This window comes from Anthonomus grandis, chromosome 13 (genome assembly GCF_022605725.1).
Source record: "Anthonomus grandis grandis chromosome 13, icAntGran1.3, whole genome shotgun sequence".
Taxonomy (NCBI): Eukaryota; Metazoa; Arthropoda; class Insecta; order Coleoptera; family Curculionidae; genus Anthonomus; species Anthonomus grandis.
This window is the reverse complement of record NC_065558.1, coordinates 22,630,263-22,648,613: the sequence shown is the minus strand read 5'-3', so window position 1 is coordinate 22,648,613 and position 18,351 is coordinate 22,630,263. Positions and strand designations below refer to the sequence as shown.

General features: G+C 35.5%; 1 protein-coding gene across 1 annotated transcript in view; it reads left to right on the top strand.

Annotated features, from left to right (window-relative positions):
- Window positions 1-3,982: 3,982 nt before the first annotated feature.
- The window catches only part of LOC126743819 (uncharacterized), a 28,181-nt gene continuing 13,812 nt past the window's right edge, over window positions 3,983-18,351 (top strand). The window contains exons 1-3 of the mRNA XM_050451049.1: window positions 3,983-4,327; window positions 4,390-4,569; window positions 4,628-4,798. Of these exons, the coding sequence (XP_050307006.1) occupies window positions 4,127-4,327; window positions 4,390-4,569; window positions 4,628-4,798 (552 nt within the window). The 5' untranslated portion in view covers window positions 3,983-4,126. The remainder of the gene's footprint in view (window positions 4,328-4,389; window positions 4,570-4,627; window positions 4,799-18,351) is intronic.

Genomic DNA, 18,351 nt, shown 5'->3' with positions numbered 1-18,351 from the left:
GATTAATGAATCACTCCCGTATGTTTTTGTAGGAGATGAGGCTTTTCCCCTCTCCATAAACTTAATGAGACCATATCCCAGGAGGCATGTAACTGGCAATTATGAACACCCATTTTTCAACGCCAGACTTTCTCCAGCTCGACAAACCGTAGAATGTGCTTTCGGCATACTCTCCTCGCGGTTTCGTGTATTCAGAAGGCCATTTGAAAATAAAGTGGACACTGTAAAACGTATTGTAAAAGCCGCTCGTATTTTGCACGATTATCTACTACGCTCAGTTATGATACAAGATGTAAATAATACCGAAGAGTTGCCACAAACTCAGCTACTACATGTACAGGGAAACAGGGTGAGAACTTCATCAGCTGCTTTTAGAGTGAGGGAGCATTTTACTGACTATTTCAATAATTGGGGAGCAGTTCAGTGGCAACATCAATCCGTTATGCTTGGAAAATATTGACAATATATGCGTCCCGCTGTAGTTCAGACACAGTTTATCGTGCCGCGTGTTGGTGACTATTGTTTACAACAACTGTTTTCCTTTTTTTTACGAAAAATGACAGAAGAAAAGTTAATAGAGGCGGTAAGGGACAGGTAGGAAAAGGTAACACAGGGAGCATTACAATAGAAAAAATGCTAATTATATGAAGACAAGACTGAAGAATTGGATTTAGAGTGATATTACAAATAATTTAACTTTCACAACAATTGTTTCGTTCGTTTGTCAAAAATGTCAGACATTTTCCTGATGTCGGCTAGTCGCTAAATGCCAATCAAATCCAAACCTCGGCGGGCGTTTCCTATTTAAAACCGCGTGTCCCAATATCCGGATCACCACACAGTACGTGTAGCACGTACGTGTCGTGTCTCTCGTGCCACGTTCCCTCACACGTGCTATACGAGTTCCAATTTGCGCCTTGTCTTAGTATCACGTTTTCTGGAAATTTTTTTACTTTTCGCAATTTATCTCAACGGCCTTTTTATGTAAGTAACACTGACAGTCCCGTCTGTCTTATTGTATTTTTGCAAAAAAATCTAATATTTTATAAATTTTTCGGCCATGTAAAATGTAAACAGTGCGAGTCCATTCAGAATCAAGAGTATCCATTAGGCTGCAACTACAACTGTCGACAAAAATCAAGTCGGCTTTTGCTACACATCTTTTGTCAAGAGGCCATCTTCGGTTCATTCGATTTTCGGTTCGAAAATCGTATATAGTGAATTATAGTATACATCTCAAATGAACTCTATTCACCAGTGAGACCAAGCTAGACCTTCTTAAAAAGATTGAAAACACTAAAGCCAAAAAAAAACACGTTCGAAAAGTTATTTAACAGGTAGGAAACAAGTGGTAAAAGTTAACAACACTTATAGCGAAATGAGAGATATCAAATGTGGAGTACCTGATAGAGATATCAAATGTCCTGTACCTAAGATATAGAGATAAAAAATGGTGTAATGGGACCACTTTTATATATAAATAGTCTTTTTTCTATAAGAACTGTGGGAAGAATTATAAGTTTCGCCGATAACACAGTTGTTGTCTACACAGGAGAGACCTGGCAAGCCCTAAAACAAACAGCTGAAAATGATTTTCAATTAATTGCAGATTGGTTTAAGAAAAGCAAACTAACATTAAATGGGCAAAAAACAAAATATATTAGTTGGGTTGGGGGATGGGATTTACAATTAAAGCAGTTGACCAATAAAATTAGAGGTTTAGTTTCAACTTTTAAATATTTAAAACAATACCTAGTATCAAGAACCAAGTATCAAGAACCTTAGCGTAATATACTATTCGTTGGTTCAATCTCATTTGACATATGGATTGACCGGGTGGGGTGGTGTCCGGGATTGTCACTTACAGCAATTAAGCATCATTCAAAAATGGATACTAAAATTTATATTTGAAAAGAATCGACTACTTCCTACCAATTTACTTTATAAGGAAATAAAAATAATTGACATGAGGAAACTTTACTGTTTCAATTTAAGTATGAATATATATAGGAAAAAAATATTCACATTATCACACACATACCCCACAAGAAATAGGCTTAATCAAAATGCGCGTGTGTTGGTAGGAACAAAAAAAGTATTGGTCAGCGTCATTTCAAATATTTAACACCGAAACTTTATAATATTATACTAAGACCCATACAGGAAAAATGTCTACAGCAACGTTTAAAGTTTATGTAAGGCAATGGATTGGACAGACAGATGCGGCTATATTTCATCCAAATAAATTATGAGTGATGTATTGAAATACCATTGATGGAATATTTTCTCGGACTTGACAAGAAAAACCCGATATTGACCTTTAAACCCGAATTGGGCTATATATACAGGGTGTCCCGTAAATAGTGGTCCAAATGAAAACTCCTAATAGATTGGACTATTTTTTATGACTGTGGCCCCCACGGTCACCTGACCTAAATCCTCTTGATTTTTTTTACTGGGGATGCATCAAAGAAATTGTATACAGGAGACCATACAAAACATTGAAAATCTGCGCGAACGCATCCAAACTGCTGCTCAAGAGATAAATAGAGCTGGCCACGCTCAACGGATTAAGCGATCCTTTATAAGAAGGTGTAGGGCGTGTATAGTAGCAGGTGGTAGCCATTTTGTACACCTTTTGTAAAATTGCAAAACACAAATAAACCGAATTAATTTGAAACGAAAAAAAAAACGATTTTTTTTTCACAAAATAGTTCTTTCGGAATTAAACCAACCATTTTTTTTTGAGGTTAACAAAAAATTCAAAAAGTTTTTGTCTTTAATACGGCATGGGATAAATAAGTTTTTACGCTAATGGGCACCAAGATTCTATTATTATTTTATTGCGTCATAGGACTTCAAACTTTTTGAGAAAAAAAATCCAATAATGCAATTTCGAAAATTTTTCCTGTGAAAAATATTTGCATAACTGAAAAATTTTAATACGCATCAAAAAGTGCATCTATCGGCAAATAATATCCAACTGAAGAAATTGTGATTTTTTTTTCATTTAGTGACACACCATAAAAAAACTGATTACAGGTAGGTATTTCTTAAAATTTCGCAAAAATCAAAATATCTCGAAAACCGTAACACTTTCGTTAGAGCTATGTTGGATTATTCTGATTGAAAATAGTCCAATATATTAGGAGTTTTCATTTGGACCACTGTTTACGGGACACCCTGTATATCCCTAATTAAAAAGTACCAACAAGCTTCCAAATAGAGCAGCTTCGGTACTTATCGTTTATTTCTTCCTTGTACTTGTACATAAAGTAGAATAAGTATTTCGTAATTTGCGAAATAAACGTATTATTATTCGACCCAGGACTCTTTATTATTTAGCGTAACGCTCTTTCATATATGTAATAAGCAAATGTGGAACCTATTGGTTCAAACCTCATAACTGATTTTTAATTTCAATGTTTATGATTAGTTTTTCATAAAAAGTATGTTGTTGTAATTAGGCGATTTGACTCTTAGTGTTATTGTATAGTTCATGCAAATAATAAGTTGTGTACCTGTCTTCGACCATAATGTTTTTAATTTATATTTAAAGTTTGTCAGCAGGTGTATCATATTTTAGGTCTGATGCTGCTTAGCTTATTAAGCGAAATGTCACCTGTATTAAAATTCATCTTTCCCTTTAGTGTTAAAATTTCGTTTTGTTTCAAATTATATAAGGCAAATTATATCGTCGCAAGCAAAATGGATACACTATCGTGCTTTTCACTTTTAATAATAATGTTAATTAGGATTTCAAAAAGAAGAAACAAGCTTAGGGAGTCGATAGACAAAACGTATATGTAGTATCGGAAATGAAATACCCAAAGGTATTCAAGGCCTGAGTTAGTTCATAATTTTTCTAAACACGTGATTAAGTTTATTTTTATTTTCCTAATAATAATTGTTTTTTAACTAATTAGTGAAAACCATAATTTATTATGTATCTACGGATATTTGCTAACGCGTCCCCCTAAAACTTTTGTTGTCACTGTCAAAACACAACAACCAAAAAAAAACACCTTTGCTCTATATTTTTATATTTTATTTATCTGTATTCCTAATAAATGATTCATATAACACCTAATATACCAACTGGAATTTAACAAATGTCGACTGCATCATGGGAGCCAATAATATCGAGCTGCCCTTTTTTCCCCGATACGAAACTGATCTTTATGGGAACGGACTAATTCGTATATCCTGGTTTGAGCCGAAATTTTCACAGTCTCACTATAATATTCATAATATTTCTAATGGAAGTAATGCATGCACCTTAATTGCGGTGCTAATGGCGTCAAAGTTAAAGGAATATAATGTTTTGGTAAGTATTTTTGTTTGAAATACTTCAGTTATTAATTTAATTTTAAAATCATTTCGTTGTAGATCCACAACCCCCAAGAAAACTTAAATATAAGATTGATTCACCTTTTAGCCATAAGCATGCTCCAGGGCAATAAAATCCACGAAGATCTGAAGAAAAAAAACATGTTAAAGCATATTAATCTTAATATTCCAGAAGCGATTAAGTATACCGAAAAAGAAACTTCAAATTTGGTGGAGTGGGTAAATTTAATGTATTTCGCAAAATTAATTTTTAATCTAACTTCTAAAAGTTTTTTAGAAAAGCTCAGTTTATATGGAGCGCCTTTCGAGAACACTGTGTGAGAATATAAAAAGCAATTTCAAAGAATGGGTGAAGCTAAGCGGAAATGAAATACCCGATGATTTATATATTATACTGGTTACAGATTCCAGGACAGTTTTGTTTCTTTTACAAGCCAAAACCAATACGGTAAGAAAAAATCTTTTATTATATATTTTGGAACCATAAAATCCGAAATTTAATCTAATTTAAATTAAAACTATTTTTAATTTAAAATTGTAGGGTAACTACAGTAAATCATATGCTAATGATGCGACCCTTATATTAGTTGTATATTTTTATTTATTTATTCCATTAATTATTAAAAAAAATACTCGTATAAAAATCTTTTAAATGTATTAATTTAGAGTTTATTGGACACTTATGCAATAATCATAGAATAGGGCTCAGGAAACACTATCACTTAAGACTACTAGAAATATTTATTTACACTTATTCAACTTATTAACATTTATTTACTACTATTTATGTCGATTTTAAAAGTCGCGCCAATATTCTTACTTGAAATGGAATTACTTTATAGATGTCGTGCGGTGTACCCGCTTGAGTCGCCGCGATGATTCCGGGAAGACGATTAATGATATTCGCGATGTTGCTAATATCATTATGCTGCCCCCTTCCTAAGCTCATTTCGTCCCGAATTGGTCCAAAAGATGGTGGATGGTAATATCGGCATAAGGTTTCCCTCTTGCAACAGGATCTTTCGTAAAAATAACAATCCACGCTTTTCTCCGGAGAACGACGTTGAGAGATATAGCAGCACACCAGAATTTGGACACCTTTAACATACTTCGAATCATCTAGAATTTTTTCCGAATTTTCTGCAAAAAAACAGCTCAGCTATTTCTCCAGATATTTGTAAATGCTTAGCCATACAATGTGAGTAGTAAACAGGTCTTGTTGCATCTCACAGGTTACGCCGTACCGAGTCTTTGGCCATGAATTTATTGAATGTCAAATCCGACTCTGGTTGGATTGGTCACAGCTCAGCGTCTTCGTGGTTTCCATAATAATTATATTCCATTATTAGGGGGCTAGTGGATTAAAGTCAATGACTCGAGCTTTACCCCTTAGCGGCTTTTGTATTCTGTAAAAGAACATCGGTGATGGCTTCCAGCATTTTCCAGCTCATATAATCTTTATCCCGTGTCTTTTGTTATTTGACGGTCAAATTGATGGTTACCATAAGTTTTGTGCGAGGCATTATAAAACAAAACGTAACAAATATATACGAGGTCTGACAATTAATTAAGTAGACACATTTTTTTCTTTTAATCTGGCAACTCTGCGATAACGGTTGATACTTATCTGCGTACACACATCTCCTATAGCGAAATCCATTGAAAAAAAATGGTGGCACTAGGGCGGCACCGACCCTGGATCGGTTCAGGTAAAAAACCGCACTATTGCATTGTCAATGGTTTTTGGATTTAGCCTTGAGGGAAAAATTCAAAAATTGGCTGTTGTTAGTTGAGGTTATGTTTTACGTTACCTTCCCTTAAAATTTAGTTTTGCTTATATGCAACTAGAGCCGCACGACCTTCTATAGCTCGTGCGGAACTGGGTGCACTCAGGGCAAAAAGTGCCACTTTGGTGCCCCAACGGATTATACAAACCTGCGCTAATTACACCAATGGTTTGTAAACTTTGACCTGGTTCCGCACCCGTGCGACATTTTTTCCCCAATAGATTTCGCTACTAGTAATATTCCTACGTAGTAGTTTTGCAATCGGTTGCGTGTATGCTTCTAGCGGAATGTTTGTTAAGTGCGTTGTTAGCGGAATGAACAGTCATCTGAAGATGATGCTGGTAGAGGAAGGAAGGCGACGTCACGTGCGCTCTGTAACGTGCAGAAAGTGCAACAACTGATAAATGTTGACCGTCGTTTAACCATCCAAGATATCGCTGAACATGTTAATGTCAATCGTTAGACAATTCGTTTAATTTTGACAGAAGATCTCTGTATGCGATAAGTTTGTGCGAAGATGGTAACAAAAAATGTATCAGATGACCAAAAAATGCGTCTCTTGGAAGTTGTTCGGAACTGGATTGAGACGAATGATAATGAAGATATCCTCTGTCGCATTATTACTAATGACGAGTCGTGGGTGTACGAATATGATCCAAAAACAAAACGCCAGAGTTGTGAATGGAAAGCACCTGGAGAGCCACGACTAAAGAAGGCACGAAAGGAAAAACCAAAAATCAAGGCGATGATTACCGTCTTTTTTGATTGTTAGGGCAGTGTTCATATGGAATTTTTGCTACCAGGTATAACTCTTAACAAAGATTATTATCTGAAAGTTTTGAAACGTCTCGGTAAACGTGTAAGACGATGTCGTCCAGAGTTGTGGAGAAGTAATTACAATAATAAATAATAACACGCCTTCTCGCACCGCCTGTGTTGTTCATCAGTTTTCTAGCCGAAAAAAGTCATGCGGGGACGTCATTATGAAACCTTAGAAGAGCTGAAGCGAATTTCGCCCACGACGTTGCAGCCGAGGAGTTTCAGGGAGTCTTTCAGCAATGGAAGCATCGATGGAATACATGTGTTTATGAAGAAGGATCGTACTTTGAAGATGACCACTTGGATTTGAATGAATAAAGTATATTTCATGAGTAAAATTATATGTCTACTTAATTAATTGCAATACTTGGTATATGCCGCAAATATGGGCTAGCGTATATTACAAAATAACCTCAAAAATGTTGATACAAATATTTTGTTATATCTGGCATATCTGTCAAAGGACGAATCTGGGAAATACTAAGCGGTTGCGCCATGGTAAAATGTACGTAGTTGCCACTTTAACTGACAGGTGGCGTAACCGGTATCGGAAATACCTCCTAGCCCATATTCTAAGCCCATAATTGCACCTTGTTCTCTATTCTATGTAATTTTTATTGCGTTTTTCATCACTTTATTTGTTACACCATTTTTGCTGTTATTGTAACATTATTTGTTTTACTTATTTGTTTTTTTTTGTTTGTTAATGTAAAGAGGCCTTTTATGCTTATAATTGATTGATAATTATTAGAAAATCATCATTTTTTTTACAATATTTTATTAAAAATTCGTAATAGCTACGCTACTGGTTGCTGAAAAAAGTGAACCTTAAAACATTGAATACACTAGAATAAACATTAGCTGCTTTCGATTGAGCGCAACATCTACACAGGGGGCTGAGGGGATATTTTGTTAATAAACATGCACTCAATTTTAACAGAAAAAAATAAAGTGATATAATAAATCAATATAATTATCAGAAACTGAATTGCAATATTTACTATAAAGCAAAAGAAAAGTCCTTTAATAACCAAAATTATTTTACATATTTGCACTAATCACTAATAATAATTAATATTTTAAATTTGGATTCTTTAAATCGCCAAATTTCTACATATAACGGCAACGCTGTAAATTTCGCCCAGAAATATTCTCGCGATAAAGGTATTTGGCAACTGCGCACGTTGACATTTAAATGGTGCACCTTTCGTATAGTATTAGTATCAAAAGGTTATTTTGAGTGGTCTCAATGCGTTTTTTTAATTAATATTAAAACTAAAGATCCCTTTTAGCTGAAAAATGATAAAGAAGTTTGAAGTGGGTCACATATATTGGAAAAAAGTAAATTAAAATCGTTCCTTTCACATGCGAGTTAGGTGTCAATGGCGCCATCGTTCTAGTTCTAGGTTATAATATTAAAGAAGACATGTTTGGGAAGTATCTGGCGTCATCATCCTTCTATCGAAAATCGGAGGAACTTTTTAGCCTCCAGAAATAGCTGCAAGCGAATTATTGATGAATGCAAAGAGAGTCACAACAACAGGATCAAAAACAAAATGCTAAACTGCCCAAATGGAACAAGATCTTTCTGGCCGGTATCGAAAGCCGTTAGTCAAGGATTAGCCAAGTCGGCCTTGCCACCCCTAACAGCAGATGATGGTTCTATCGCGGTAATAACAAGGGAAAAAGCCAACTTACTGGGTAAACTCTTCGCGTCCAATTCTACTCTGCACTCGCAAGGCAAAACACCGCCATATTTGCCAAGCGTGAATTCATCGATGGGAGAAATTTCGTTTCCCCAACGAATTATAAATAAAATTCATAAAAGCGTAGACAGCAACAAAGCTTCTGGGCCCGATGGAATTCCAGCCCTAATACTAAAACGTTGTGCAGACGAATTAACTCCTCCCTTATGTAGACTGTTCACGGCATCGTATAAGCAAGGCCAATTTCCAGCAAGCTGGAAAACTGCTCGAGTGCAAGCTGTACCCAAAAAGGGTAAGAAGACGATGCCCTCCAATTACCGTCCGATTGCACTAGTTCCAGTAATATCGAAGATTATGGAGAAAGCAGTCAACCAACAACTGTTAAGATATCTGGAATCATCTGGACTAATCAGCGATCATCAATACGGCTTCCGAAAGCTTAGATTCACCGGCGATCTTCTGGCTTACGTCACACACTTGTGGACGGAGGCCATGGAGAAGCACGGCGAGTCCCGCTCAGTCGCTCTTGACATTTCCAAGGCATTTGACAGAGTGTGGCATGAGGGACTACTAACCAAGCTCTCCTCAATCGGCATACAAAACACATTATTGAATTGGATCAAAAGTTTTCTTGAACAACGAACAATCCAAGTAGCCGTCGATGGATACCTCTCCGACAAATTTAACATTAAAGCTAGAGTCCCTCAAGGATGCATTCTATCACCCACCCTTTTCTTGATATATATCAATGATTTGCTAGGAAGCACTGTCAATCCAATCTACAGCTTTGCGGACGATAGCAAACTTATTTCCACATTTAAGTCCGCCAAACCAACGACAGCCGCAAGTTCTCAGAATCTTAGGCAGCAACAAGTAGCTTCAACCAACAACGATATTAGAGCAATCTTGGAGTGGGGCAGTAACAATCTGGTTAATTTTAACGCTAAAAAAACGCAGGCTGCAGTATTTACGACTAACCTTGGTGGCCCGGAGCTGGTTATGGCAGGGAAAACATTGCCAATGAAATCATCTTTACATCTTCTAGGAGTCGAGGTCACCAACAGTGTGTCCTGGCATGACCACGTTGCCGAGGTCGCCAGGGCGGCTTCCAAAAAACTCGGAGTGCTTTTCAAAACGAAAAAACTTTATACACCAGAACAGCTGCTGACTCTTTATAAGGCTCAAATACGCCCTTCCCTCGAGTATTTCTCGCATGTATGGAGCTCTGCACCCAAGCATAGTTTAAACCTGCTGGATTCTATACAGAAGAGAGCTATTCGTCTTATCGATAAACCAGAACTGACAAAGAGTCTGGATAGTCTGGAGCACAGGATAAAGGTGGCTGATCTCTGTTTATTCTACCGTTATTATCACGGTAAGTGCTCCTCTGAGCTGGCAGGCCTGATTCCACCCAGGGCTGTTCCGGCAAGAAGGACGCGTCTAGCAGTTGCGGCTCATCAACATCGAGTCCAGCTGCCTACCCCAAGGACGTCGGTGTATCGGGACTCATTCATCTGGAAAACATCTTCTTTGTGGAACGGGCTTCCACCTCACATATTTCCCGACGCATACAACCTACAGCAATTCAACATAAATGCCCACAAATATCTTCGCGCAAGCACCACTCCAAGAGTGACATAGGACTTTCCTCTTGTGCTTGTGTTTACCATAAAAAAAAAAAATCATCATCATTTCAGTGTTCTTGCTCGTCAGCATCTCGACGTCATCTACCCTAATTGCTGGATTGGACGTGCAGGACCTCAAAATTGGCCGGCTCGCAGTCCAGATATGAATCCCCTGGATTACTATTTATGGGGCCATCTGAAGGCTCTTGTTTATAAAACTCCTGTTCTAGATGTGAATGACTTAATAAGGGATCATAATCATCTCATAAGGGATACTCCAGGTATTTTTGAGCGTGTCAGACACTCAATGACAAATCGTTTCCAGTCGTGTATTTTATCAGAAGGTGGGCATTTTGCTCATTTACTTTAAGGTCGAAATTGTTTATCGAATTAATTGGTTTTTATTTCATGTTGTCGTCCATGGATAGTTTTTAGAATGAGTTAAAGATACTTTAATTTTTTTTTTCGAAAATAAAGCAAGATATGAAGATAATATAAGATACAAAAAAGTTGTATTTTTAGTTGCTTAAATACAAAAATAAATAAAAAGCTGCAAAACAATTAATTATTGGCCTTGTTTTTTCTCAACAATAAGCATGTGCTAAGTTACAGCTAAATAAGCGTCTTATAACTTCAAATAACATTTTAATAACATTTCAAATTTCAACCAAATCGGTTTAAGGATAGTTATAGTATTTTTAAAATACCGTTATTTTTTTGAACCTTCATCGTAGTTAGGAAACACCCTGTATAATAAATGCCTAAACGGATTTTGGATGGTTGCAGACCTCTACAAACGAAAGTTTTTTTCTTAAAAAGTGTTAAGTTGTTAGATGTTATAAACGGCTATAACTGCCAAAGGATATGGATAAAATTTTTCCTTACAACCGTTAGGAGTTATCGTCTTTTATATTTTTTAACAATTCAATAATTTTTTACCAAATCACTTTTATTTATAGAGGTTTGCAACCACCTCAAATGCGTTGAGATGTTTATTATATATTATAGAAAAAAGATTAATTCAAATCCTGTGGGAGCCTTTTTTCATTTCCTTAACATTCGACTTTAATTAATTTTCACAAAAAAACTTTAGTTTGTGGAGGTTTATAACCACTATAAATTAATTTAGTTATTGATTGTTAACCCTTTCAGGCACATAAAAGAAAAAGTCTTTAATCAAAAAATTTTTATTAATAAATAAAAACTATATACTTACTTAATTTATTTACAAGTATCCTGCAGGACATGGTTTTATCTGGTAACCACTGTGAGACACAACATAAACTCGTTTCGAAAACAAAGTCGTAAATTTATGTGGTATGGTACATAATAAAACAGTTTTTATCCGAATTGAGACATAAGCTAACATTACAAGTATTGCAGGGCCATTTAGTTCGATGTGGCATTACTGCAGTGCTACACAGCACGTATAGAGAGCACAACGTCTAGATCCTCCATGGACGGGCATATGAAGAGCATTACTTTTTCTTACCTCAGGCGGTACGTACGGCTTGTACCTATTTTCTTTTATGACGCTTTTGTTGCCAGGAGTGCCTTTTTTAGTCGCGCCAATAAGCCCGGAAATTATTCTAAGGCGAAATAACTTCATAGTTAGTTTTTCCGCATTCGGTGAGCTTCGATATAAAATATACGAGTTTACCACAGAAACATCAATGAAGTGCCAAAACAGTCTATGCCACCATTTTCTTGATTTTCTGTCAATACTGTAGCAAGATTTTATGTCATTATTTAGGTAGGATTTATAAAATTTATAAAAATTAAAACTGTAAATCAAATCAAAACTAAATAACACTAATTACAAAATATATTATCAAATTCTATGTTCATACTAGATAACTCATATTGTACGTACCGCTTATTTTATGCCAATTTACAATAATAAAAAAACATCCGCGAAATTGGGTACTTCTGCAAAAAACCACCTGACGGAAATATTTGAAAAACGGTAACCTCAAATTGAATCGACAGAATGCCTTGAAAACATTAAATTCAACGAGCCGAAAACAGATGTCGCTAATACTGTCGTTGGTTTCACTTAAAAACCACTGTAAGACAAAATAAAGACTTTTGATATGGTGGTTTCATAGTAAAACCACTATGCCTGAAAGGGATATCTGGACAAAAAATTATTAAAATTCCTTAAGAATATCAGGAAATACATTATATCGATTAAATAAGAGCGGGCTCGAACTATAAATAGGTTGCTGGCAAGCGATATATGCTGCGTTTTAGATGTTGGTGGATACGATTGGCCGCTAGCTTAAGCAAAAATATCTAGAAAAAAAACACAAAGTGGCAACATCGGATACTTGCATTGTAAACATAGATGTATTCTACTTTGCCAAGTTGCTTTTTTTCATTAACTTTCAAGGTTTTTTTTTATTCTGAAAAATTTGTTGATTACTCTCAAAGTATATACAAAGTATATTGCAGCTAGGCTTATTCTAGGCATTCAATGTTCTAAGAAGTAAACAAACATCTAATAAGTGTGTTCTCATACCATAATATTCTGTGCCAAAATTTAGTTCAATATCTCAAACTGTCTTTGAAAACTTATAAAACACTGAAAATAAAATAAAATTTACACATATTGTATCTTAAAAGCTAAGCATTTTAGGGCCCACGTTTACATGAACTTTTTGACTTAAAATCGGTGTGTATGTTATTTTAACATTTCCAATAAGCTTTTAGTTAGAAAATGAACCAAGTCATGAAACCACTCAGTAAGAATAGGAAATACTCCCTTTTCGTTATGTTTATTAACCTATTAATTCCATGATTAAAGTATTTCTAATGTTATGCTATAATAGCACAATTGAGGAGGTCAGAAGCCAAGGGGTCCAAGTAACAAATTAAGAATTTTTAGAATGGTTGATTTAAAGTTTTAGGTCATTAAAAAATATTCGGTGATATTTTATATTTCTGTTTTTATTAAATATTGTAATTTTAATGTTTCAAAATGCATTTCATAAATTCTAGACATCATTTCTTGGTTTATGTAAGGCTTTTTCGCGAGTTAAAACTCATAGGCCAGTCACTTAAACCCCTTTGCCTCAAAAATAAAATACATAGCAATTTACCAAAATAAAGAAATGTCTATTCTGCTGGAGAAATTAACATGAACGTCATATAAAGAAAAACATATTAATCATCATCGGATTCAAAATTTCTGTAAGTGTCTGTATCCTCTTCTTGGGTGACATTAATTTGTTGTTGTTGAATCCTTGAGGTTTTTCCTTCATATAACAGATCCTTATAAAATTTATGATGGACAGGCGGAACAAAAGGTAGTAGCTGCAAGAGATTCTGATACTGGGCCAGTTTGATTTTTGGTGGGATAACATGCAAATTTGGCAATATTACAGTGGTTGGCTGATGGGCATCCAGTAGTATTTTTTTGTTTTAGGTCCATTATATTAAATGCGATTTCCTGGTTGTAGACTTCTTTATAAAACATCTTATAAGGTTTGGTTTTTTCAAAATGCAACCATTGCATCTTACTAAGGCCTACAATGTTTGGTTTCATGTAGCTATCCATTGGAGATATTGACTTAAAATCCTGAGGCTCAGTGGCGGCTCGTGGTAAAAATTTTAGGGTGTTCTGCAATTATTATTAGCAAAAAAAAAACTGAATTATTTTTATACTCGTATATTACTTATATTTCACCTACTACCTATTTTTTATAAATTAAGTCTATTCTTCGTTCTTTCCTGGTGGCAAACTTTGTTATAACTTGTTCATTAAAATTGTTAATTTTAGAGATAAACTTTTTTTCAATAGATAGCATGGAAAGTGCTGTTAAACGATCTTCGGTCATTGAATTACTAAGAAATGTTTTGACTCTTTTTAATGTTGAAAAACATCTCTCCGCCTCTTATGTCGTTATGGGAGTAGTTACCACAATTTCCAATAATTTTTTTGTCTCCTTCAACGTATCTCCTAGATTGTTGGTTACTAAAAATTTTAAAAGAGGTAGTGCGCTATTTAATGTCCTGCAATCATTTCTTGAATATAGAACAGATAGTTCAGTTCGTAAACGTTCTTTATCAAGCATGGAATAAAAGGTACATACGGAAGTGTGCTTATCTTCAGGAAATTTGCCATAATATTCTCCAAAGCATTCGGAAAAGAAAAGTGATGCAACTATTAGATGTTCTTTAAATTGAAATCTATCTTTTGCGCAATTTATAATAATATCACAAACTTCTAAAGCAGAAATCCGGTGATCAAATTGGCTGTTATTTGGGCGTTTTTGTTTGTTTTCTGGTGGCTCATGGCTAATTATATTTGTTGCCTCACTAATAATGTTATCAATATTATTTTGAACTTGAATGATACTGCGTTCAAAATTTTCAACAGCGTTTCTTACTAGAGTAGGTTCGATTTTTCTTTGTTGTAATTGATTGAATAGGATATCTACGTGGGGCATTACATGATGGAAAAAAGTCAGCAAAAAATTGAAAATAGGATCATTCAATGCACGCCGAATAGAAGCGGCCGCAGCCTCTTCTATTTCATGCATACAATCAATGAGAGAGGCTCTATTTTCATACACAACATTAATGGTTCGTATATTAAAATTCCATCGGGTGTTAGAGCCATGAGGGATTCTTTTGTTCACAATTTTATTCAATACTTCTACTCGTTGTGGTGAATATTAAAAAAATCCCGGAATGTCTTGTAAATTTCCAAAAAAATACACGTACTTGCCTATTTGCAGAAGCAGCTTCAGACATAATCAAGTTTAACTGGTGGCCATAGCAGTGTACATAGTGAACAAAAGGATACTTTTTTTATTAATGCTTGAACGCCTGCAGTGTGGCCACTCATCACTGCTGCTCCATCGTAGCTTTGGGCAATCAGTTTGTTGGGTGAATTTGGAATTAAAGGCTCAATAACAGTTAGAATTGCTTTACTAAGTGTTTCTGCATCACATTTTTCAGGAATTAAGTAGTACTAAAATCGTTCAATTGGTTCACCATCGCAAACACATCTAAAAATAACCATTTGAGACTTTGCAGCAACGTCCGTTGTTTCATCCGCCATGATTGCCAGAAATGGCGAATGATTAATTTCTTCAATTATTTGTTCATGACAGACTTCAAGCATACACTGTAATAAATCAGTCTGTATTTCTTTGGAGGTGCCTTTAAATATGAAAGAATTCTTTAGATGATCACTTAGAGTTGCGTCTAATTCAGCAGAAAAGTTGATCAACCCACAAAATATCCCCGGATTCTCAGAAATAATCAGGCGTTGTTAGGATATTGATCCTAATAACGCCAATTCCATACAATTATGAAGTTTATAGATTATATTTTTAATAGATTATTTAATTTTCTTTGGAGCTCTGCAGCACTGCAGCACACATAGAGCAGCCGCCACTGCTGAGGCTGCATTTTAACCACAATAAATTTGCGACTAACGCCTCCCACAAAATGGATCCAATCATCAGGAGTAAATATGTTTGTAAGCTTCCTTTTTGATTTTTCTATAACGGCAAAATCCTGGTCGCACTCCATGAACGAATGGCCCGAGACAGAAAAGAAATTGATGATCTACGCTTTTGATGTGGATATGTTGCACAATATAGGTCCGCCGCAGTTGTCACTGAAAGCGTCTATATGGGTAATAGTTGGTGGCAGACATTCAATATATTTGATCAGACATGATAAAACCTCCTGAGACCCTTTCGCTACCAATCCCTCATGCCACATATACATGTTGCCAATACCAGTAGCTAGATCATGTATTCCAAGGTTGTATGTCCAAAGTTGACGTAAATAGTACACTTTGCTGCATGTAACAAATGGAGTGGGTAGAGTTTTTTGCAGGTCAAAACATATGGCACGACAAGTTTGGGGGGATTCTTTAGCTAAGGTAGTGGCCTGATTATTTAAGGATTTAACAGAAGACACTTTCCTTAAATGAATCTCGTGGTCGCGGAGTAAGGCTCTCTTTTCTTCAGAACCTAGATCTAGGGCATCCATTTTGATTTTTAAAATATCGCAGGTTGAGCAAGTGTCGGTGTAAGGCCGCTGAAAACTAAGGTTGAACTGAGTGTTAAAAATATCAGGATTGTTAACGCACAACCATGAAGATATAATAAGAAAATGTAATAGTGGACTGTATTTTAGTAAATGATATGGTTCAAAGGAATTGTACGTTAGATACACACATGGTTTTAAATGTTTGAAGTAAAGGGCACTTACCAATGGTCTTCTGTCTTCACTGTAGATAGGGACGTCCCTTTATATAACTACCAACTTCATAAGCCTTGCTCTCACAACCAAATACAAATTAAAAGGTCCTTATTTTAGGTTTCGTAAAATTGTTAGATCCGGCACTCACGTCGTTCTTAACCCGATTGCTAGTCAATTGTCTCTGCTTTTTACCTTGCTGGTAAAAGTGCCCAGAATATACCTGTATACCCATGTAAAACTAAAAATATAAAAATAAAATTCTGAAATTACCTATTGAAAATTCCCTATTAAATTCCCAAATTCAATAGGTAAGACTTATAGACTAATTAAATTGTTAATTTTCAGGAAGAGGACACAGTTTAATAACTGGTCTCTTAAAATTACCCACTGAAGTTTTAACCGTTGCAACGCGAATTTGTCCGTCTTCACCGGGATGCAGTTCAATAACGCGACCGAGAGGCCATTTTAGTGGCGATTTTAAATCGCTCTGAATCAAAACTAAAGCATTAAGTTTTATTGGAGTAGATGGATTTGACCACTTGTGGCGCTGTTGCAGGGTGTTTAAGTATTCGAAAGAAAATCTCTTCCAAAAATCAGCGTGTAATTTTTGTATAAGTTGCCATCTAGACAGTCTATTTATATTCAAATGACTTAAATCGGGGTCTGGGATTCCAGAGTTTAGAGGCTCGAGTGTTAGAAAATGAAAAGGTGTTAAGGGTAAGAGATCATTAGGATCTGTAGATTGTGCCGTAAGAGGACGTGAATTTAAAATGGCCTCGATTTGACAAATTAAAGTTGACATTTCTTCAATAGTCAGTTTTTGGTCTCCAACCACTCTTAAAAAATGGGATTTAAAACTCTTAACTCCCGATTCTGCCAACGCGTTGAAATGAGGTGAAAGAGGAGGCCCAAGGTGCCAACGAATTAAAAGTTTCTCTGAAGCTTCCTTGGAAAATTCTACAAGTTGATTTTTAAAACCTATAAAATTACTGCCCTGGTCGCTCCAGCAATCAGTTACAGTGCCACGTCGTGAAATAAATCGGCGAAAAGCCGATACAAATCCTTCTGTAGATAAGGTCGTTGTAAGTTCCAGATGAATAATTTTGTATATTGTGCAAACAAAAACGCAAACATATGACTTAAAAACCTTTGCACCGCGGTAACGATAGGGAGTTACATAAAACGGACCACAAAAGTCGATTGCTATGTGAGAAAATGGTTTTAACTGATTGATTCGATGAAATGGTAAATTTCCCATTGGAGGGGGCTGATATGGTTTTGGTTTTGTTCTAAAGCAAAGTAAACACTTTGATAATAATTTTTGTATGACATGTTTAGCAGAAATGATCCAGAATTGTTGTAGTAATAAATGGTGGAGGGTTTTTAGGCCTGGATGCAAATGTTGGTTATGGGTATACTCAATAACTAAGTTAGTAAAGGGATGAACTTTTGGTAATAGGAGAGGATGCTTGGCAGAGTAGGGTAAGTCTGAATTTTGAAGACGTCCACCCACACGCAGCATTCCTTCCTTGTCAATAAATGGTGAAAGTTTTCGATAAGGTTTTGGAATAGGAACATCTTTATTTAGTTTAGAAATAAGATCAGGGAATGACGAAGTTTGGACATGTTTAATTAAGACAGAGTAAGACTTCCACATTTCATCTGGACTCGGATTTTTATACAATTTTGTAGTATTTTTCTTAAAATTCGTTTTTACTCTGAGACAATATGACAAAATGCGTTGAATTTTAGGTAATGACGAGAACTTATTGATAAGAAGATCCAAAGTATGATTCTCAACAGTCGTAGTAAAAACCTTGCGTTTTTCCTCCATATTTA